At 38.1% G+C, this 24,473-nt stretch overlaps 1 protein-coding gene across 3 annotated transcripts in view; it reads right to left on the bottom strand.

Moving 5' to 3' along the window:
* The window catches only part of HAAO (3-hydroxyanthranilate 3,4-dioxygenase), an 808,952-nt gene that overhangs the window by 573,887 nt on the left and 210,592 nt on the right, over positions 1–24,473 (bottom strand). For all 3 annotated transcript variants that reach the window (XM_044075085.1, XM_044075086.1, XM_044075087.1), the window contains exon 3: positions 10,636–10,719. In XM_044075085.1, coding sequence (XP_043931020.1) covers positions 10,636–10,719 — 84 coding nt within the window. The remainder of the gene's footprint in view (positions 1–10,635; positions 10,720–24,473) is intronic.

Here is a 24,473-nt window from a genome sequence, read left to right as displayed (position 1 = left end):
AGTAGCTGACACACACAGTCTAAAAGTTAATTTTCACACACACACACACACACACACACACACACCTGGGAAAGACTGGCACAGATTACCTGCTCTACCAACTCTGCCCAGACTATAAGGTAGGTTCACTGTCACCATTCAGTTACTATAAGTCTCTTAAAATTGTATCCAATTACACTGAGTGAAATTAATATTAATACAAATGGTAATATTGACCAAACAGCAAGGCTTTCAGGAGTGGCCAAAGTTATCACCAAATAAATATTTGCAAATACTCTCAAAACAAATATTTTTCTAACAGGACCAGCCACACGGAGAAGTTTAAATATATTTACTAATAAATAATAAAAGAACATGAAAATGCTAAATAATTAATTTACAGTAAACACCAGAGTTTCAATCACAGGAAATATTAAAAATAACAGAGATGGAAAGATTCATACAGTTACAGAAAATAATACTTAACTAATCTCACTATATTTTCCTGACTAATCTAAAGAGTTAATATTCCTTGGTTCACTTACTACAGCAAGGCAAGATGAAGTAGGTAAGGGATCCTTCTATGTCAGGTTCCAAGAAACAGACTGCCCAGTCTGACTGAGAGACTTCTCAATATAATATCCAAATATTATTTCTGGGATAGCTAACAGAATAACATCACATCTGATCATTTGACGTCTGGTTCCTACAATATCCCCTTTGGCTAGAAGCTGCCAGGATTTAGCACCTACTGTACGAGTCAATAATACACGCACAGACATAGAGCTTTGCTAAGATCTGCTACAGCTCCTGGAAGTCATAAAATCAATTTGACACTTCTACTCCTACAGAGCTAATAAGCCAGGCTTCTCACAGACATTATATCTCTGGCTGCAATCAGAACTGTAAGATACCATCATTATGGCCTAATTTAATTTTAGCTATTTTCCAGTGTTAGCTGGGACTGAGCATAACCTCTTCTCTTCCTATGATGCAAACATAGCGTGGGGAGCAGATTTTAACATGTCCTAAATCTGCCATTAGACAGAATGCCTGCAGGGCCTTTAAGGACACTTAGGACTGCAATGACGGTGATTAGTCTTTAATGGAATTTGATAGATAGCTGGAGGGTGAGGAACCCAGGTTATATGGCATTTACATACTTTAATTTCTCTGGGGACATAGCCAGTATGATAGACACTTTTTAGATTTCATAACACAAGCTCTTAGATGGCTCAAACAGATATTATGACTACTACCCCCTCAGATGATAGTATGATACTGATATTTTTTATATTTAGCTGAAATAAGACTTGCACATTTCAGTGGAGGATTGATCCCTTATGGTTACAGAATAAAAGTAGTGTGGTAAACATTTGCAATTGGGTTACCTCTTTTTGGGACAGAAGCCCCAAAGTAATTTTCCTTCAGAATAGGAGATGGAAAGATTTTTAACAAGGGTTCGTGCACTGGTGTCAACAACTTACAAAAGCAGATGAGCTTTCTAATCAATTGAGTTTGAATGCGATAGAGAACAACATTAAAGTAATGGAGCAGAAATTTAGACTTAGTGGACACCAAGACAAGATCACATTTCAGATTCTAACAATGTTGAAGAAAAGTGTAAAGCCCTACAGATGACCCATATCCATGGTAGATGGGAGAGATACAACTATTTTATTGGGTAAGGTTTTTTAGTTTTCAAGGTTATTGCTAGGGCATGACATGAAAGGTCAAGTGGCCATATTACTTAGCATGTGCACTCTCCAGACGGGCATATGACAATGGATCTATTAGAAATTAACACAGAGTTTATCAGGCATTTCTACCTCCTTTATGGGACAGTGTAGACACAAAGAATGATTTTTATTGCAATATATCAAGTCACTGCAGCTGGACACTCTTTCACACAATTTACTTACATGAAGATCATTCATACTTGGCATTTTATTAACAGGAAACAACAAGGTTATGAGTCTGGATGTTGTGGATGTCATATGGAGTCTGCTGATTATGCACATATGGTATGAGAAAGAAAGGAAATAAAACAGATGTGGGAGTGGGCATATGACAATTAAATGGGCAGCACAAATATCCTTACCACCAGATATAGATGTCCACTATTAGTTATTGCAGATTATACAATGAACCCCCCCCCCATTAATATTCTAAAATGTGCACACTGATTGGCCAGCGTGCCCGTTGTAAATCCCACAATATACCAACGGAAAAAAGGTCCGGTCACGCAGACTTTTTTCTGTTGGTATAAGTCCTCAAAATATATTTTTTTAAACAAACTAAAAAAAATAAGAAGAAACGGAGCAGCGGAGTCTTTCTTTTCTCCATTGCTTCTGTTTCAAAGCATCGATGTACTGGGTATGCATGGGACACAAGTCCCATACGCATGGTCAGTACATCAAAATAAAAAGCAGACTACCACAATCAGCGGAAGAACAGTAATGTGCCGTTATACAAAGACATTATTTAAGAAAAGTAAGTATTTTTTTTTCTTAAATAATGTCATTGTATAATAGCAATAACCAACTCCGTGGTTGTGGTATATTAAAATTTACCCATGGATGGCTTTATTTAATCACTCGGGCTTCAGCCTCATGATTAAACCACACCAACCGTGGGTAAATCTTCAATATACCACACCACGTCATCGGTTATTGCTTTATTCCTCCACCCAGAGTTTCAATAAACAGGATGCTGTCTACCTGGATACATGTTATTTATTGGTGTTATTAACCCTATATTTACATTTTAGAAGGATGTAGAATCACAGTCTCAGAACTAATTTTTATGCACTTGGCAAAGACTCAGTGCATGATCAAGTAAGAAAATGGATATTAGTGTGAGGTCAGAGGTCTCATCAATATTTTTTCTATTATGTTCTAATGATATATGGATAATATTTTACTTGTTAAACAATGGAAGTTCCACATTTATATCAATTCTTACATTCAATATTAGGGGAAGAAAGAGTATACTGTTACTATTGTTGATATTACAGTTGCTGTTAATGGGTGGATAACTTTTGTAATATGTTAACTGCACACTTGTTTTAAACTATATTTTAATGTCTGGATGATGGAACTGATATGATAGCTGCTTGATTATTAATGGATAAATGTTTTCATAGTATGCAATAAAAATTTTATTTAAATAAAAGATCAACTGTGCAAAAACAAAGTCAAAGTCAAAGTAAACCTTATTGTGAGTCAGATATACGCAGCAGCAAAAGATGAATGAAATTACGTTGCTTTAGTCCCCGTGCAAGACATAATAATAAACACATAGTAGCCAGTTTTGCTAATACTGATCAGAGATGCCTTCCTTTTTTTTTTTTTTTTTTCTATCATAGCTAGCTTCCTCTATCTGTTGTTTTGTTTTTTTGTTTAGACAGGACGCCACCAGACAGAGCGTCTGCCTTTGGAGGATTGGGTCTTGGTTTTGTTGGGGATCCATGCATTCATGAAGGTGTTCATGAATGCGCTATAGAAGTTTTCTGCAGTCTGGGCAGATTCCACAGGCAGGTCCGGGCGGGCTAAAGGATTTTTGTTTTGAGGTGAGAGTTTTGTTGCTTTTTAGAGAAGTTTTTCACTGTGGTTTTTTGGGCAGGGGGGGGGGGTGAATATGTGAATATCAGTATGATGGTATTATGGTTGTGAGGGGAGTAGGAGGGATACGGTTCTGGTCTGAGTCCCGAGTTGGTGATGATCAGATCCCAGTATGTTTTCCTTTTGTGGAGTGGGAGAAGTTGTTCCACAGCATTTGAGTAGCATTTGAGTAGAACTAGTTGAAGTCACCCAATATAATTGTGTTTGGAGAGACCTTCATATTTTCCAGTTCTCTCAAAGGCCGAAAGTGGTTCCTGGGTTTGGGAGAGTGGTCTGTGTAGCAGCAATAAACTGGAAGGCAGTTTTGCCCACTTTTAGGCACATTGATAGTCTCTCTGATGCTTCATGTGCCAACCAACCTGGAGGTGTGGGTATCAAAAGCATGGTATGAGGTATAATCTGGTAGTGCTGGCTCTCGAGCCTTGAACTTGAACCAGGTTTCTGTTGCACAGATATCGTGTTGTCCATCCATGAGAAGGAGGAGTGAGTTAAGTGAGTGCAGGTGGACTGAATGACAGTAAGACTAATGCACATACAATAATAATTAGAATATTAATGCAATAAATTACCACAATTGGACAGTAAGGCATTAGACAATATTATACTAGTAAGTATTGCAAGACTATGACATCACATTGTGACTGCTTAGAATATTACACTTCATCAGTTGTAGTATGATATATTCTGATGTTCATATTGCACATGTATGAAGTGGTGATTCACTCTTGATTATTGCACATTCAGGAAGTAATAGCATAAGAAATCAGGCTAACTGTACCAGTTATTGAAGCAATTTTCCAGAGTGATTACTATGGCTGATACTTCATAGCAAGTGGCATATTGATCTTATTATCCACTGTCATGCAGTCTTATGGATCGAGGGAAGAAGCTCCTGTTCAGTCTAGTTGTTTTGCAGTGAAAGTTGCGATACTGCCTGCCTGAGGAAAGGTGGAGGTACATACCATGGGCAGGGTGAGTGAGTTCATTGATTATCTTCCTAGCCCTTCCCACACACCGAGTCTCATGCAGATCATCCATGTATGGGAGTGAGGAACCAATGACATTTTTTTCTGTCCTCACTACTCTTAGGAGACCCTTGCAGTCAGATGTTTTGCAGTTACCATACCAAACTATGATGTTATTTGAGAGGATGCTCTCAATGGTTCCCCTATAGAAGGCTTTGAGGATGGACTGAGACAGGTTTGCTTTCCTCAGTTTCTGTAGGAAGTGCAGACATTGTTGTGTCTTCTTCACTGCGTAGCTAATATGAGTCGATCAGGATAGGTCATCTGAGATGTGCACCCCAGGAACTTGGGGTTTTTGACTCCTTCCACTGCCACCCCTTAATTTCCAGAGATTGCTGTATCTCCTGAGCCCTCCTGAAGTCCACTATTAATTCTTTGGTTCCCTCCAAAAGGTCACTGGTGAATGATAACCACTTCTGAGCCTAGCTACAATCAGTGAGAAGGTGGTGACTCTGCAGTAAATGACACCTTACAGTCCTCTGTAACATGTACATTCTGGAGTAGTGGTTAAGTTCTGAAAATGGTGCAGGATCAGAGAGTGGCATTGTGCTGCATGCTCAGCCAGGATACCAAGGAACTGACCCTCGGGGCCCTCTCCGATATGATTGATCAAGGGCATCACAAAGTCAGATCAACTATGTTTGGTAAGGGTCTCACTCTATATAGTCTGCTACTATTTAAAGGCATCAATCTTTTTAAGGGTTACAGGAATGGTGTCAGAATACCTCCAGGACTCTGAAACAGCATCCATGATGAGTGCCACCATAGGAGGGATGGCCCAAAGCTCCTCTGGCGTTTTTCACACACACATATATATATATATATATATATATATATATATATATATATCAACATTTTGTGCTGCCACAATTTCTAACTCTTCTCTGCTAAACACAGGAGATTGTTTCTTTGTTTTCCCAGCTACATAATTCCCCTATTATGCAAGTGCTTTTTGATCAAATATCTCAAAAACTGCATTGTCCTTCCCTACTGCAGATGCTGGAATTCTCTATTAATTTTCTGGAAGAGCGAATTCCTCCATAACCTCAACCATCTACTTACCTTTACACTTGCAAAACCACTGTATGAGAAGTTCAACTTCCGGATGACTTGCATGCAAAGTCTGTAAAGTGAATCAGTCCATTAAGCAGCCCCTCCAGACTTCCCAGCAGGTTTAATACTATACAGCTGTTGCTAAACTGTTGCTACTCCACCCCATCCCTGTCAAATTCTTTATATTTTTCTTTAATATTCTTAGTAATACTGCATTTCAGTCCTTGTCACATATATACTGCCACCAACTCAACCCATCTACATACACATTTTCTATTTCCAATTGTTCATAAGTCTTTTAAATCCTGGATTTGCCATGTCTTAAGTTTCATCTCTCTTTGTTCAGATGACTGTAGTCTCTTTCAAAATAGCTCTGTCAAATGTTAACAAAGTTAATGGTCTACCATAATCTTTTGTAAACTCCTGAGATTGTTTGAAAATACCCAGAATCCGATCTTTCTAAATTTCTGCTCAGTGCCCTCCCTGCCTAGTTTAAGTAGGATAACATTTCCTGTATAAGACTGGATATCCTTCCTGGTGTATCCTAGGAACAGCGCATAGTCCCATTTCAAAACACTACTGACTGGCTTAAAGTGGTTTTCGCATGCTTGTCATTCAGATTTCACCCCACATCATACTGCATGGGTTTGCGCTTGATCAGGCTTATATTTGTCATGCTTGGAAGATCTAGGTCCAGTTATTTAGTAGAAAGACAAGTCACATCTGGGAACAAGTACTTGCCATCAACACTTAGGGACACTTCAGTGATGCTACCCTTAAGAAAACATCTTTAAGTAAATCTCAAGCTCCTTGATAATTATAGTGCCATCTTGTACCTTTCATACACTGGCAATTTTATGGAGAAGGCAGTCTGCATTCAGCCTGAATTATTTTTTAAAGTTCATGATCTCTTACATCCATTTTTTTTCTAGATTTCAGATGCACAGCAACAGTAATAATCTTCTTTCTTTGAGAACTCAGTGTTGTTTTTCTGCTGTAGGTGTCATAGCTCAGTCTGTGACATATGGCACTGTGAGTTATACTATCATTTTGGAATGACTTTAGTCATAACATAGTATTTCCTCCACTGACCCTAGTTTGATTGCCTTGCTCTTAAGGGTTGTGGGGTTATCACAGAGTTCCATTGTGGGACTACTGTTTCTTCTGCATATTTGCTACCTATCAGAGGTTTACCTCATGTACCTCAGGATGATAAAGTGGTCACTGACAGCTTGACAGGCACTCCAGACTGTCCATCACTGAATGAAAAGTAACCATTTGAATCTCATCACCTTCAAGACAAAGGACTTGCCCTTTATGGCCATAGTGAGGACTAGTGACACTCCATAACTGGAATCCTATATTCATTATGGGGTAGACAGAGTACGTTTTGTATCAAGGATGTATAGCTGTGGTGTCACTCTTGATGAAAATTGTATATTTAGGAATCCAGTGTTGGTCATTGTCAAGACCTCTTGTTACTAAATGCGGACTATCATTCAGATTAAGCACTTAATTTGATATCAGGACCTCTCAGTGGTGCCTCATGCCTTGTGTTCTTTGTAAACTGGACTATGGCAATGCTATGTACCTGAGACTTCCTACAAAACAGGAATACTGTTGCAGAACTCTGCTACTCAACTCTTACCTGAGATACCCTGTCTTCATCACATCACTAATGTCTTACTTTGTTTGTACTGGCTGCCTGTATGATTTCATATAATGCTAAATGATCTAGTTTAAGTATTCTTAGAGCTACATGACTGTTCCATACTATCTGAAATCGTTACTCATTCTCTTCCAACATAACCAGACTCTTTGCACAGCTGTTGTGCCTTTAGACTCTGTTGATGCACTGGTTATGAGAATACTTTTCTTTAAGTAGTTTTAAGCAGTTCTTGGTGTTTTTCCTCTTTCATCTCACCTATCTCTTTAATGTGAAAGAAATTAGAATATATGACTTTAATCTAATTTTACTTGCTTTATCAGATGTTGCTATTTATTAATTCTGGATTATATCCTGCACTACAAAGTTTTACATTTCTTACATGTTTTAGTAGTTATTTTAGGTATTGTGCTTAGTAGGAAACATATTAATAAAGTGCCTTGGCTTGATGTCATCCTCCTTTTTTGCCTTCTTTCACCTGTTACTGCTTTTCTTTGTGAGACTAAGCCTACCTTATTTGACTTTCTAAATCTGTATGGATTTTCCTTGGATTATCCACCCTGCTCCATTCAGCTTCAACAGAAACATAAATATGAGATACCTTTCTATTTGTTTTTTCCAGCATTTGCTGTCATATAAGAGCTTAGTTTCATTCATCTGATATACAGCTTCTGAATCACAAACTTTCATTAAGTCTCTTACTATTTTGTGTCCCTGATTCCATTTCTATTTCTGGTAGCCCTATAGGCAAGGTATCTGTGTTTCCTAGCTTCTGACTGTTTGCTGCAAGCATTTTTTATCCTTCCTATAGCCTGTTGTACAGCTCCATGAAAGTGATACTGATGCATCCATTTTCAATTATACTTGGGGACACTGAACCTGCTGTGGCACCCTTTGTCACTAGTATGCCAGACTCTGCAACAGGTAACTTAGAAATCATTTCCACATCTACAGTGCAAATCCTTTCTCTTTCACTGCACCATCTAATCCCCTAGTTATAAAATATTCTACTACACTAACTCCTGTTCTAGCTTCCATTTTTTGCCTCTTGCCTTTCTCCACTTAGACAAAATCTGTTTTATTTTCCCTGCTTGCAACTAAGTCTTATTTTAACCATTTTTCCTTGTGAGACTTGCTTTGGCTATTCTCCACCTCAGGTATAGTCCTTCTACATGTAACCTCATCTCTTCTGTCTCTCTTATGACCTTTGATTCTTGGTGAGTGCTACTGCTATCGATAAATCTACTGCTATCTTTTCTATTTACCCTGTTTTTCCTTCCCCATTCTCAACCTCTTTTCTCATTGTTTCAGTTTTACCCACTATCCCTCTTCTCCATATCATCTTTCCATCTCCTTAAATTCATTGCATGAAAATCTTGTCCCAGTGTCCTGTCATGATCTTTCTTAGCTACTGTGTCCACAACATTTACCTTCCTCATACTTTTTGACATTCTCTCTTCGCTCATTCCCCTCACAGCTTGTGCCTCCCTGCACACCATGGGCACTCTCTGCCATAGCTTTGAAATCAAATTCTCCAGGCCTTCAAACTTCTTGCACAGTACACACCTATTTCTTATGCACAGCTGTCTCACCTAAACCCCACACCCTGCACATCTCACCCACATTTTCCCTTTTCTCTTCACCATCCCCTCCGTCATCCACTTTCCTGCATAGCTTTACTGTCACCTTCTGTTCAGTCTTTGTGGCCCACATTATATAATAAAGAATGGGGCAGGGCCATGCTTCTCTTCTTGATAAATGTCAGCTCTGCATTATTCCAGTACTGGTCTGTGTCACTATTCTCAGTTTTCTACCTTTGGCCTCTGAATGTCAATAAATAGTGTTTGCACTTCTGCTGTGGAAACTTTTTAGTAGTGGTTAAAAGTGATTTTTACAACAACTTGTTTCTCAGAAAAAGAGTAACACAACTAAGGTCAGTTCTGCACATCACTAAAGGCCCATTGTGTGGGTCTGCAAAATAGGCAGATATTTCCCAGGACATAATACTAAAAACTGGTAGTCAGTCATGTCTATTTAATCTTGTGGAAGAAAGACTAGGAAATGTTATGTTTCTGATCTATATAAATGATTCATAATTGTATCGTCATAATTACTTTTCTAATGATGTAAATCAGTGTTTCTTAATTTCCAAGTCACACGAGGCATCTGTTCTTCATTCTGATGTATAGCAACCTCAGGGTTTACCCAAGTTTACATGTTACAGTTCAGAAGTTTGTTCTTTGCTATAAATAATGAGGCAACATGCAGGAGTGGCCTTAGGTCAACTGGTGCCCTAGGCAAAAGGGCTCCACAGCGCCCCCCACCACACCACCCGGTGCCCCAATCCTGGTCTACCTACACCAAAAAAACACTGAAAAAGCACCCCTGCTAGAGTGGTGCCCTAGGTGGCTGCCTAGCTGGCCTATGCCTAAGGCTGGCTATGGCAGCATGGACCGAACTACTGGAAAAGCATGCATGGTGTACATAGCTTTCACAAATTGGATCTGAAATGGACTAACTGGAGGGGGATGCAGCAGTGATAAGACAGACAACATTCTGGGAGTGGTCAAATCTGACCATATTCAAAGCAATCCATATCAGATAGCAGTGAAGTGACAGGGATATACTGAAATGCATAGAAAGAACCACTTGCAATAAATTGTAAGAAGCATTCATTTGCACTCACCGTGGGTGATATTACAACAACAGTAGTCCATATAGCTTTGTAGACCTCGCCTGTAGCACAATACAGACAGCAGTTTAAAGAGGGTGATAAACACAGTAAAGGGTTTGCCCTAAAAGCAAATTAGAAAAGACCTAATGACTCTACACTTCAAGAAAGGAGAAACAACAGATGTCACTATTGTTTTGATACTAAAAATAAGCAGACTTTAACTTAGCAGACTGATTTAAAAAAATGAGGTGTAAGAGAACACACAGAATGCAGATTGTCTGAGTCACAAGCAGTACTGCACACATTATTTCCAGAAAATGCAATATGGATGCCTAAAACAAGACTCATGATATATTTTTTCAGAAGAAAATGTCTGACATGGATAAATGTAAGGCAGTTCTTGCTGTGGTGTGTTTTATCTACAAGGTATCAGAACTGCAAGCTTAAATGAAGCGAAACGTGCCATATATTGCAAACTATATATTTTTTTATAAAATAAATATACTTGGAGAAGTATAGCCTCCTTTTTGCATATAATTGAATATGGTAGTTATGTTACTCCATTACAAATCCATTTCATATCATCAGAATATTGAAAGCCATCAGTCAACTTACCTCTCCTTCTCGAATAACAACATCTTTGTGTTTTCCATTTTCAATAATCTTCAGGCACATGTCCCCTTTTACTTGATAAAAAAGCTGTAATTCAGTTAAAATTACCAGTTTAATATTTGACAACAAACTGAAATGTAATTCATATTTAATAATTATTATTTTAAATACTTGTGCAGTAACTTTTATAAAACTGGGTAATAAGAGAATCCAAACGTGGTGTGAGGCAAAAAAACTCTTTAAATGCCTTCAGCTATCTGATCAAACTAGAAACATCATCTGAAGGAGCCTATGGTGTCACTCTGAATGGAAAATTCTTTCAGATATCTTAGATGCAGTCCTGTAACATCAGTCTTATCCTGACTGCTATTTCATAGCATTTTCATTACATTTTAAAATACTATAATAATGGCAGCAAAACCTTCAGACTTGTCACTTTTATTGTGCAGGCAGTCGTACATGTTTAATCACATGATTAACATAGTTAGATAAAAAATGTATTCTTTTTCTTAATTCTTGCTTATTGTTAGAATGGAAGACTGTCCCATTTTAGTCCCTTAAAATATTGCAGTAAAACAGACACCCTGAAGAAAACAAACACAATGTATCTTGTGAGTAGAAATCTTCAACAGGCAGACAGTGCATAACAAAGAAGATAACAATCATTTAACTTAGTTATATGGCTAAGTGGAACTGAAATCTTTAGCATATTAGCCCACTCCCAGCATTATTTGAAGACATTGTATTCTGACATATGTCATTTTATTCCATGCTGTTTAGTTTTGAGTCCGTATTAGAAAGGCCTGAAGGAAGGACAAATTGCATTTTCCTGTGATATATGCCTTGGAATTGCTCTGACAAGTTAGATGAAGACCAAAACAAATTGTACCTTTGTTGTGACGGGCTGCTACCAACATCAAAGCCAAATGACAATCTTGATTGTGATCAGTAGAAATAACTTTTTCTTTAATCTTCCTGAAAAGAAGCAAGTAACGGAAATGGATTCTAAGAGATTAAGATAAAATTCACATATTGGCTCCTTACGCCACATTGCAAGTATTGCCGTATCAATGCAATTTCAGCTATGACAGCTTAAAAATGACATCTGATATAAAAGCAAAAAAAAGTACCTGAGTTTGTATAGCTCTTGGGTGCAGAAGACATATCAATGTTATTTGTTAGCCTTTGTAGAAATGAGCTAACAATGAAAATGCACTTTGTTTTGGCAGTTTGAGATAGTGGTGAAAGTTGTGCTTGAGCTCTCTCTTAGATGTTTGTTTAATAGATTTACTTGTTTTTGGAAGGTCATATTTTCAGTGCTGAGGAGAAAATTCTCCTGAGAATAAGGGCAAGTAATGCAGCCATAGTCAATAAAAGCAGACCATTTACATAACAGTGAATAACAGCAAAGATTTCACAGCAGAAAAACAGTAAGTTAAGACAAGAACATGCAGTGAATGTGGTATAATGTCACCACGTGAATATGCACATGACAACAGCAGTTGAAAAATCAGATAAATGTTTAATATTAGTTCGAAGATAAAATTGCTGCAGTTTGTTATAACATAACTGTTTCTAATTATAGTAAAACTATACAGAAACTTTATCTGACAAGTCATCAGTCAGAGAAGTGACAAAGGAAGTGATGCTCAGATATGTAAAGACTAGTAATGTGCTATAACTGAGTGCTAATGCATATTAACTGAATGGTTGTTGCACTGATGAAACTTACCATGCACTGAGCTTATGCAAAGAAGGGCAATAGCAGGCCAGAAAGTGTAACATTCTACTTCTATTAACGTTTTGTATTGAGAAACAGAAAAGGAAAGACATTTAAAAGACTGCGTGCATATCTTCTTTTCATTTGTGGCATTTTCAACTAAATAAAAGTTAGTATTCATTTTAGTTGCACCCATTAGTTTGGTTTTCTGAATGGTCTTGTTTTCTGAAAAACATCTGTGTGCATGATAGGTTTTGGCAGTCTGAGGATCTGTTACATCATCTGTTTGTTAATAGATCTCTGGGCTCAGAGTAAGTGTTAAAAAAGTTTGCCAGTTTGTCAGAAATAAATTGAAGTTCTGGAAAAGAAGTTCTAAACTGTATTTGGTGTTATTAAGGCTGGTGCCTAGTGTCAACAGAAAGGAAAAACAGGTCCCATGAACAACCCTGGTGGTGTAATTATATTATTATTATTATTATTATTATTATTATATTGTTATTATTATTATTATTATTATATTGCTGTTATTATTATTATATTATTATTATTGTTATTATATTGTTATTATTATTATTAATATTATTATTATTATTATTATTTTGTTATTATTACTATTATATTGTTGTTGTTATTATTATTAATTATTATTATTATTATATACATTGTACCACAGTCAGGAAACAGGCATTTAGTGGCTCTGAAAATATATTTGTCTTAGATGCCCAGGTGATTGCTGACACGTATTTTCTGGTTCTGGGGTCCTTGTTAAGCCTACATGTACTACCCAGGTCTGTTTATGTTATCTTCTGATATCATGGCTTCCTATCAAATAAATGTCTAGATAATTTCAAAGCCATCCTTGTCCTTGTGCCCTTGGTGACAGATAAAAACAGTCCATGGGCCAGTCCACTTATCCTTTTTAGCAAGTAATAAATATAAATAATGGCATTTTTCTGAGGGGAAGAAAAGCTTGCCACACACATTTCCTTATATGTTACACCTGCAAGGTAATGATCAGTATGAAGTATGGTGGGCAAAACTATGGTTCTTAGATATATCTCACCGCCCATACAAAATATCCAAGTTAAAATCTAGTGGCCTCCAGGGGTATTGATTCTCTAGTCATACTACGATTACTAACCAGATTAAAGTATGTAAATACAAACAAAAGCAAATTGCTAAACAAGTAAGTTCACCTTGCCCCTTAATAGCATGTTGGAAAAATGAATCCTTGCAAGAATATGGATTTACCCAAGAAAAACTTCACACAAAGCACCCCAGCAAGCAGAGTCTTTGGCCTAGATCCCCAGACTCTTTTCCCATGCCTTTCTCTGTTTCAGTGCATCTGGTTCTCACTTGCCCACAGAAAATGCATTTTGAATAAACATATATACATTAAATTAGGAAGGATGGTAATATTCTTTAACATTACAGCCTTCTGTCTGAGTGCAACACAACAAATTACCTCCACCCTAGACTACCTGACTAGGAAAATGCCGGTTACTGTTCCCTTCATCATAAGTCAGATAAATATAAACACAAATAGAAGATTGTAGCAGAGCAGGAAGTTGGTTTATATGTAGGTAACAACAGCTGAGCATCTTTTCACCAATACGTACCCTGTTATAAAATAATAAATAAGTAAACAGATGATCAGACACAAGCTGTTTAAAATGAATAGATAAAAGTATTTTACTTAAGAATAAATAAGTTAATCAGTACAGATAATTAAATGTAAATTAAAATATAAACTTGTAAAGAGCAAATAGAAAACTCCCACTATCAGTAAACAGATTAAAAGAATGAAAAGTATATGTCTAGAGCTAAACTTTCTCATAGTTTCCTCATAACTAAAATAACTATGCTGTAAGCTACATTGCGTGCCTTTCCAGAAGACATCACAAGCAGAGATATAAGTGCAGAAAACAATTCTATATACTACCTTCAGAGTAGCTTCCCTGTGACTGACTTTTCATTCAGCTATTACATTTATGTCTCATCTATACAAAAAAAACAGATGAAATTAAGCAGAAGTTTGCATCTATCTGTTGATGAATTTATTTTCCTGCTTTTAGCTAGCTATCTCCTTACAGAATTTTCTAATTGTATGTTTTTATCTTTTAGTCTCTTGGGCAAGGAGCAGTCACAGCTCTTGTAAACAAATGGCAATACAGTTACAAACTTCATATACTTTTTTTACACACTGCACAAAGTTTACAAGTTTACATATATTTTTATACCACTGAAAGGCACACTGCAGATTAAATCAGATATATTCAGGTTAGCTGCTGAATGTTTTACAAGGTTTTTTTTGGGGGGGGGGCTGCTCATGTTAGGAACTGCCACAGCAGATCATGTGTTTCCATTTCTTTCTATCCTCTGCATCTTGCTCTGTCATATCAACCACCTGCAAGTCCTCTCTCACCACATCCATAAACCTTATCTTAGGCCTTCCTCTTTTCCTCTTACCTGGCAGCTCCACCCTTCTCCCAATATACGCATCCATCCTCAGCACATGTCCAAAGCAATGTAATCTCACCTCTCTGGCTTTGTCTCCAAAGCATCCAACCTGAGCTGACCCACTAATGTACTCATTTCTAATCCTGATCATCCCCATCACACCCAATGCAAATCTTAGCATCATTAACTCTGTCACCTCCAGCTCTGACTCCTGTGTTTTCATCAGTGCTACAGTCTCCAACCCATTTAACATAGCTGGTCTCACTACCATCTTGTAGACCTTCCCTTTCACTCTTACTGGTACCCATCTGTCACAAATCACACCTGACACTCTTCTCCACCCACTCCACCCTGCCTGTACTCTCTTCTTCACCTGTCTTCCACACTCACCATTATTCTGAATGGTTGATGCCAAGTATTTAAACTCATCCACCTTCACTGACTCTACTCTGTGCATCCTCACCATTCCTCTGTCCTCCCTGTCATTCACACACATATATTCTTTCTTAATCCTGCTGACCTTCATCTCTCTCATCTCTAGAGCATATCTCCACCTCTCCAGGGTCTCCTGCACCTGTTACCTACTCTCACTACAAATCACAATGTCATCTGCAGACATCATAGTCCACGGGGACTCCTGTCTGATCTCATCTGTCAACCTGTCCATCACCATTGCAAATAAGAAAGGCATCAGAGTTGATCCTTGATGTAATCCCACCTCCACCTTGAATAGATCCATAACTCCTACTGCAGACCTCACCACTGTCACACTACCCTCATACATATCATATACCAGTCTTACATACTTCTCTGACACTCCCAACTTCTTCATACAATACCAAAGCTTTAGGCACCGTGTCATATGCTTTCTCTAAGTCCAAAAAGACACAATGCAACTTTTTCTGACCTTCTCTATACTTCTCCATCAACACCCTCAGAGCAAACATTGTATCTGTAGTGCTCTTTCCTGGCATGAAACCATACTGCTGCTCACTAATCATCACCTCCCTTCTTAACCAGGCTTCCACTACTCTTTCCATTAACTTCATGCTGTGGCTGATCAATTTTATCTCTCTGTAGTTACTACAGCTATGCATATCACCGTTATTCTTAAAAATCTGTACCAATACACTTCTTCTCCACTCCTCAGGCATTCTATCACTTTCCAAAATTCCATTAAACGATCTGGTTAAAAACTCCACTGCCATCTCTCCTAAACACCTCATGCTTCCACAGGTATGTCATCTGGACTAACAGAGTTTCCATTTTTCATTCTCTTCATAGCTGTCCTTAAGTACAGCTATGAAGAAGAAATAACCAGATCTCACATATCATTCACAGTTTGACTTGGAAAACAGTGACATATTTACTTTCCAACATCTCATTTGTAGCAGCTTGAAATGGTAACATGACATTAGCTCTGCATAAAATATTTTTTTAGTTTAAGTCATCACTAGCAGTAAGCAGTAGGGCTACACAGAAGGATTATGTGCAGATGTAAATGCTGCACTGGTACTAATTGATTCAGCAACTTCTGTGTAAGCACTGGTACAACACAAAGCAATTAATAGTTTTCTTATTCATGTAAAACTAATCATTACTAAACATGGTCTTACTGACATCATTTGGGTAGAAGCAATTGTCATTAATATTTTTTGGTTTGTTTCTAGTTATCTCTAATGGCAAGGCTATGTAGTACTGAGTTAAGACTCATTCAGCTATTCACCTTACCAAAGGAGTCACAGATGTATCATAAGGCGTTGATAGGCATACAGTGGAAACCAGCCCAAGGCATGGTTGTGCAAAAGCCTAAATGATGGTGCATATTTTTATACACTGCATGGCCTAGCATGGTCTATACTACCATGCAGGTTTAGCTGCTGCAGACCATTTGTCTATGGGCTCTGTCTACAGTTTTCCAAAGCAGCAATCACATTGCTTTCACCTGAGGAAGGCATTCTGGTCTACAGATGCAGAAACCTGTCCATCTTGATAAACTTTCCAGCAAATTAATCATGGATCAATGTTGGGGAAGGAATATGGTCTGCTCACACATCATTACAGTTACCAGAATGATGTAGTTACTTATTCTGAAATGTAAAACCTTAAATTGTAATCTCCTTTACTGCAATTAAACCTAAGGAACACAGGATGTATCCATCTTCATATTGTACTAGTAGGGAAATTCATCACAACTAAGTCAGATAGTTTGCAGTAATAAGAGGAGGCAGGATTGATTTATCAGTAGGACTGAAATGAATGAGAAAATGTGCAATCTCATAAGTAAAGAAGTTGTGTGTGTGTGTGTGTGTGTGTGTGTGTGTGTGTGTGTGTGTGTGTGTGTGTGTGTGTGTGTGTGTGTGTGTGTGTGTGTGTGTGTGTGTGTGTGTGTGTGTGTGTGTGTGTGTGTGCACGCATGCATGCGCTTGTGTTTGTGTGTGTGTGTGTGTGTGTGTGTGTGTGTGTGTGTGTGTGTGTGTGTGTGTGTGTGTGTGTGTGTGTGTGTGTATGTGTGTGGAGCAAATTGGTCAACACAGCAGAGGTGGTGATCCAGGACTGTAATGGTGACAGAAATACAACAGTATACAGAATACTATATAGTAAAAAAAAAAAAGAAAACGTGTGATAAACTCACATTTAAACTTTTGTTTAAATGAAAATGTCCAGTATGAGATGTGCACATATCTCATTTAAACTTTTGTTTAAATGAGGATGGCGAGTAACAGATGTGCACATAGCCTAAGAATGCTATCTGCCTTTTCAATTGTGGAAGAGATGAAGAAAGACTATAGAGAATGGGTGTTGAATCAGGTTAGTGATGTATGTTTTTCTTTGATGGAATTCTGTCAGTCACAGTATTATATATGTAAATGTTTTTCTTTTCCTTTATTACTTTATACTATACTTACTATGACTGGACCATATTTTTAGAGTTTGGACAACTGCTTTATAAAATTTACACACAGAGTGTTATACTTCTGTTTATTTCTAATAAGCAGGGTTTCATCTGACTAGTGTGATATAAATCTGGTTGTTGATACAGGTTGAATGGTGATAAATGCTTGATGATATGGATAGGGCAATAAAAAAAGATTTTGTATTTTAGTGAATATATATAAGTTTTTTTTCACAGACCATTACTACATTCCATTCTTATTATATGTGACTTAGCAAAACTCTTTGAATCTCCCATTCCAGGGCACAGTACACAGAACATCACATGAGCAAAAACATAATTATACAATGACCCCCCCCCCATTAATATTCAAAAACGTGCACACTGATTGGTCAGCGTGCACATTGTAAATCAGAGTTATAGCAATGGAAAAAGGTCCGGTCGCCCGGACTTTTTCCATTACTATAACTCTTTTTTTACAGCAACGGAGAACGCAAGATCTCCGTTGCTTCACACTGTCTCACTATGTTAAATGAGTTTAACATAGCAAGACAGCTTTAAAAAAGCAACAGAGATTATCCGTTGCTTTTTTAAAGATGTCTTGCAATGTTAAACTCCTTTAACATAGCGAGACAGTTTGAAAAAAGCAACGGAGATCTTGCTTTCTCCGTTGCTTTTGCCCACAGCTCTGATGTAGTGCGTACGTATACGCATGCGCAGTACATCAGAACTTCTGCAGAATACCGGACAGCTGCGGAAGGGCAGCAAGGAGGCATTATACTATGCCATTATTTAAGACAAGTAATTATTTTTTTTCTTAAATAATGTCATTGTATAATAGCAATAACCCACTTCCGGGTGTGGGTAATGCTGGATTTACCCACGGTTGGCTTTGTTTGGCCACTCGAGCTTCGCGCTTTAGACCAAACCACACCAACCGTGGGTAAATCCAGCATTACTCACACCCAGGCGTGGGTTATTGCTATAATCATCAACACACAGTGCTCACAAAACATCAGCTGTACAGCACAATGTATGATGTATAATGAGGCTGTGTGATAATGCCATTACAAAGAATCAACATTTGGCAGAAAAACATTTTCCCTATTGTCCAAACCACTTTCCAGATTCCATGCTGAAGCCTGACCTCCCCAAAATCCCTACTATTTAATTATTCTGATAGAGTTTGGACTGCTTCAGAGAAAGGGGAACAGTTAATTTCATATACACCAAATATTTTTCTTTCTATGTGTTTGTGTAACTGCAGAGTCAGAATAATAAAATGTGGAAGTACTCATGTAAATCCAACTTTTATGAAATAAAGTACAAAATGCTTGTATTGAATAATGTCAGCATGATATTCATGAATTATAACATGTTTTGCTTTTGGGACACAGTAACAGCAACTTGTAATGCAGTGCCTTGTGCTTTATTGAAGCAGTTTGGAGTACATATAAATACACGCACACACACACACACACACACACACACACACACACACACACACACACACACACGGTTAACTCTTTGCAACTTTTCAAGCACTTGAAATACATGAGGGCTGTACCATGCAATTAGTAGACAATTACATGTTGCACTGTTCACTGTTTTCCTTATGAAATCTCTGCTGATGAGATTTTGAAATGTACACCATCAGTTATTCACTTCTTCATGTTGGTGCAACTGTGGAGTTGCTACATATAAGTTCAGTTGTCCAGAAGGCTTGAGGACTGACTTGACGTTACTCTTATTTTTTATTTATTTATCTATTTATTTATTTGTTGTACTTTTGTGCTTGGGGCATTATCCTCAGTTTTTTGATGCTTAGGGTTTTGCCTTTCAGCATTTTCTTTTAGTAGATCAATGTGAAGATATGCTATACAAAAGCAAAACACTGCATAAATAGACATACATATTAAAATTACAATAAAACACACAATAAACAACCATAGAAACCCAATTAAATAAGGCAGCAAGCATTCCAAAAGCAAATCCAGATTAAGAAAAATGATGTGGGGTGGGGCATTGGTGCTCACATCTATGTTTAGTTCAGTTCCTGGCTGTTGCCGGCAAATATAATTACCTCTGTGAATACCTTTGAAAATGCAATAGACATAACAGCTGAACTAGCTTAATAATGATGTGGGGGGACCATTAGTGTTTATTAATGTGACTTCAGTTTTTGGAGTTGACAACAAAACTATTCCTAGTATGAGCATTTCAGAGACCATGCTACCTGGAGAGCAGTATGCATGACTGTGAGGCACTGTGTTACTAATATTTAAGTCTCCATACCTGGGCTCATTCATCTGCTAGTACTCAGTTATATAAGTTGGCCAGCAATCATTTGCAGCTATGAATCTCAGTAAATTTAAATGATTGGTTTTAGGCTAGGTGTATGGGAGGTGGGTTCAAATTGTTTATCATGGTGTGGATGGGAGGAGAAATGGCATAGGAGTTATCCTGAAGGAACAGTATGCTAAGAGAGTTTTGGAGGTGAAAAGAGTGTTGGAGAGAGTGATTTTTATGAAGCTGGAAATTGATGGTGTAATGATGTATGTTGTTAGTGCATATGCTCCACAAGTTGGGTGTGCGATGGATGAGGAAGAAAAATTTTGGAGTGAATTTGATGAATTTGTGATGACTGTACCCAATGATGACAGAGTGGTGATTGGAGCAGAGTTCAATGGGCATGTTGGTGAAGGGAACAGTGGGAATGAAGAAGTGATGGGTAGGTATGGTGTTAAACAAAAGAATGCAGAAGGTCAGATGGTAGTGGAGTTTGCGAAAAGGATGGACATGGTGGTGGTGAATATGTATTTTAACAAGAGGGAGGAGCATAGGGTGACATATAAGAATGGAGGAAGATGCACACAGGTGGATTATATCTTATGTAGGAGGGCCAGTTTGTAGGAGATTGGAGGCTGTAAAGTGGTGACCGGGGAAAGTGTAGTTAGGCAGCATAGGATGGTGGTTTGTAGGATGATGTTGGTGATCAAGAAGAGGAGGAGTATGAGGGCAGTGCCAAGGATTAAATGCTGGAAGTTGAAAAAGGGTAATTGTGAGGTGGAGTTCAGGGATGAGTTAAGACAGGCACTGGGTGGCAGTGAAGAGTTACCAAATAGCTGGGTAACTACAGCAGAGCTAGTAAGGGAGACGGCTAGGAAGCTGCTTGGTATGACATCTGGATAGAGGAAAGATGACAAGGAGACATAGTGGTGGAATGAGGAAGTACAGGGGAGTATACAGAGAAAGAGGTTGGCAAAGAAGAACTGGAATTTTCAGAGAGATGAAGAAAGTAGACAGGAGTATAAGGAGATGAAGTGCATGGCAAAGAGAGAGGTGGCGAAGGCTACCGATAAGGCATATGAAGAGTTGTATGAAAGGTTGACACTAAGGAGGGATAAAAGGACCTGTACCGAATGGCTAGACAGAGGGACCGAGCTAGGAAAGATGTGCAGCAGGTAAAGGTGATAAAGAATAATGAGGGAAACATACTCACAAGCAAGGAGAGTGTGTTGAGGCGATGGAAAGAGTACTTTGAGGGGTTGATGAATGAAGAGAATGAAAGGGAGAGAAAGTTGGATGATGAGGGGGATAGTGAATCATGAAGTGCAGTGGATTAGCAAGGAGTAAGTAAGGATAGCTATGAAGAGGATGAAGAATGTAAAGGCTGTTGGACCAGATGACATACATGTGAAAGCATGGAGGTGTTTAGATGAAATGGCAGTGGAGTTTTTAACCAGATTGTTTAATGAAATCTTGGAAAGTGAGAGGATGCCTGAGGAATGGAGAAAAAGTGTTTTGGTACTGATTTTTAAGAATAAGGGTGATGTGCAGAGCTGTAGTAACTACAGAGGGATTAAACTTATCAGTCACAGCATGAAGTTATGGGAAAGAGTAGTGGAAGCTAGTTTAAGAAGGGACGTGATGATTAGTGATCAGCAGTATGGTTTCATGCCGGGAAAGTGCACTGCAGATGCGATGTTTGCTCTGGGAGTGTTGATGGAGAAGTACAGAGACGGTCAGAAGGAGTTGCATTGTGTTTTTGTAGACTTAGAGAAAGCATATGACAGGGTGCCTAGAGAGGAGTTGTGGTATTGTATGAGGAGATCGGGAGTGTCAGAGAGGTATGTAAGAGTGGTACAGGATATGTACGAGGGTAGTATGACAGTGGTGAGGTCTGCGGTGGGAGTGACAAATGTGTTTAAGGTGGAGGTGGGATTAGAGCAAGGATCAGTTCTGAGCCCTTTCTTATCTGCAATGGTGACGGACAGATTGACAGACGAGATCATACAGGAGTCCCCGTGGACTATGATGTTTGAAGATTACATTGTAATCAGTAGTGAGAGTAGGGAACAGGTGGAAGAGACCCTGGAGAGATGGAGATATGCTCTAGAGAGAAGAGGAATGAAGGTCAGCAGGTCTAAGACAGAATATATGTTTGTGAATGAGAGGGAGGATAGAGGAATAGTGAGTATACAAGGAGTAGAGTTGGCGAAGTTGGATGAGTTTAAATACTTGGGATCAATAGTTCAGAGTAATGGTGAGTGTGGAAGAGAGGTGAAGAAGAGAGTACAGGCAGGATGGAGTGGGTGGAAAAGAGTGTCAGGAGTGATTTGTGATAGACAAGTACCAGTAAGAGTGAAAGGGAAGGTCTACAAGAGGGTAGTGAGACCAGCTATGTTATATGGGTTGGAGACAGTGGCACTGACAAAAAGGCAGGAGTTTGAGCTGGATGTGGCAGAGTTAAAGGTGCTAAGATTTGCACTGGGTGTGACAAAGGTGGACAGGATTAGGAATAAGTATATTAGAGGGTTAGCCCAGGTTGGAAGGTTTGGAAACAAAGCCAGAGAGACAAGATTACATTGGTTTGGACATGTGCTGAGGAGGGATGCTGAGTATATTGGGAAAAAGATGCTAAGGATGAAGCTACCAGGTAACAGGAAAAGAGAAAGGCCTAAGATAAGGTTTATGGATGTAGTGAGAGAGGACATGCAGGTGGTTGGTGTGACAGAGCAAGATTCAGAGGACAGGAAGAAATGGAAACAGATGATCTGCTGTGGCGACTCATAACGGGAACAGCCGTAAGATGATGGCTTTAAATCTTACATACTATTTTTTGGCATAATGACTGCATTAATCTCACATCTACCATTATTTTGACTTCTTCACACAACTGGACTTCAAGTAATACTGAAACTGAATGGTTTTATGATGACTTTAGACTAACTCCAAAATTAATATGGCTCCAAAAGTTAATAGTGCATGATGGACTGTTGCTCGGGTGTTGGATAGCACTTGCACCTGCTTACAAATGGAGTTCCGCAGCAGTACACTGCAGTTTGACAGAAGGCCAACTGAAATGACTACTCTGAAAAGTTCATCCCAAAATTCTACTTAGTTAAAAAGTTATAACCATGCACATAACCCATTAGTTAAAATGAGGCAATCAACAATTCTTTTTCATTAAATGCATTTAACATATATAACTGTCATAAATAGGCAACTAAATGTAAAATGAAAACTAAAATAAGATGGCTATCTGTTTTATAAGGGATCTAGAGGTATGCATGGTTCAGATACCATGAAATACCCAGGGAATGCAAGGTACCTGCCCTTCAGGCTCATGACTCACAGCATCTCTGAGGTGCAGTAATATGTGTATTGTGCACCCCCTGTGTCTTACTGTGTGTGTGTGTGTGTGTGTGTGTGTGTGTGTGTGTGTGTGTGTGTGTGTGTGTGTGTGTACATGCATGCTTACATACATACATATAAAAGGAAAACTAAACTTTAAAAAGCATTAAAACTCCAAACACAGGAAAAATAATGCCAGCACAAAAACAGGTGACCACACAAAATGCTACTGTACAAAATATCCCTATATACAAAATGCCAAAATGTTTTTTGCAGGGTAGCAATCCCATTACCCCATATATGAAATGTCCCACAAATTTAAATATGCAAGCTCCAATGCTGCACAAACACAAAGAAAGAAAAATCACCTTCATGTACAATACATTTGGAAGTGCACAGTAAGAAATTTCACTGGTAGTGATATCACGAAACACAAAATAGATAATACTTTACATATTCATAATGCCAGTCCACTCAGGCCTGCTCTAAACACACTTACACACCACACATCCATACACACACACACACACACACACACACACACACACACACACACACACACACACACACACACACACACACACAAACACACACACACACACACACACACACGTATATATATATATATATATATATATATATATATATATATATATATACATACACACAAACAGATATACATGTATATATATATATATATATATATATTTGTGTATATATATATATATATATATATATATATATATATATATATATATATAATTATATATATTAAAATTTAAGCTATTATGATAACAGGAGAATAAGTACAATAGACATACCCAAGTAAGCACAAATATAACCCTCCAAGTAACAATATCAATAATGCTAAAGATTACTTCTGTTGGGCCTTGTCAAACATTCCTCAGGTAACAATAATACAAGATGATTGGCAAAAATAAACAATGATACACAAAATAATGCCATCAAGCTTTTAACTGTATTCAACTCATTACTACACCTATTTGATACAAGAAAACAGTAATAGAAAATAAACCATTGATTGGATTCTCAGCACTGCCCCAAAGAGACATTTTTCATCAGGTTCCCTCACAGACACAGACTCCTTAAGTGACCACCTACCTACTT

This window comes from Protopterus annectens, chromosome 6.part0, assembly GCF_019279795.1.
Source record: "Protopterus annectens isolate FY-2018-M chromosome 6.part0, PAN1.0, whole genome shotgun sequence".
Lineage (NCBI taxonomy): Eukaryota > Metazoa > Chordata > Ceratodontiformes > Protopteridae > Protopterus > Protopterus annectens.
Note: the sequence above shows the minus strand (reverse complement) of the source record. Positions and strands in the feature narration are given on the sequence as shown.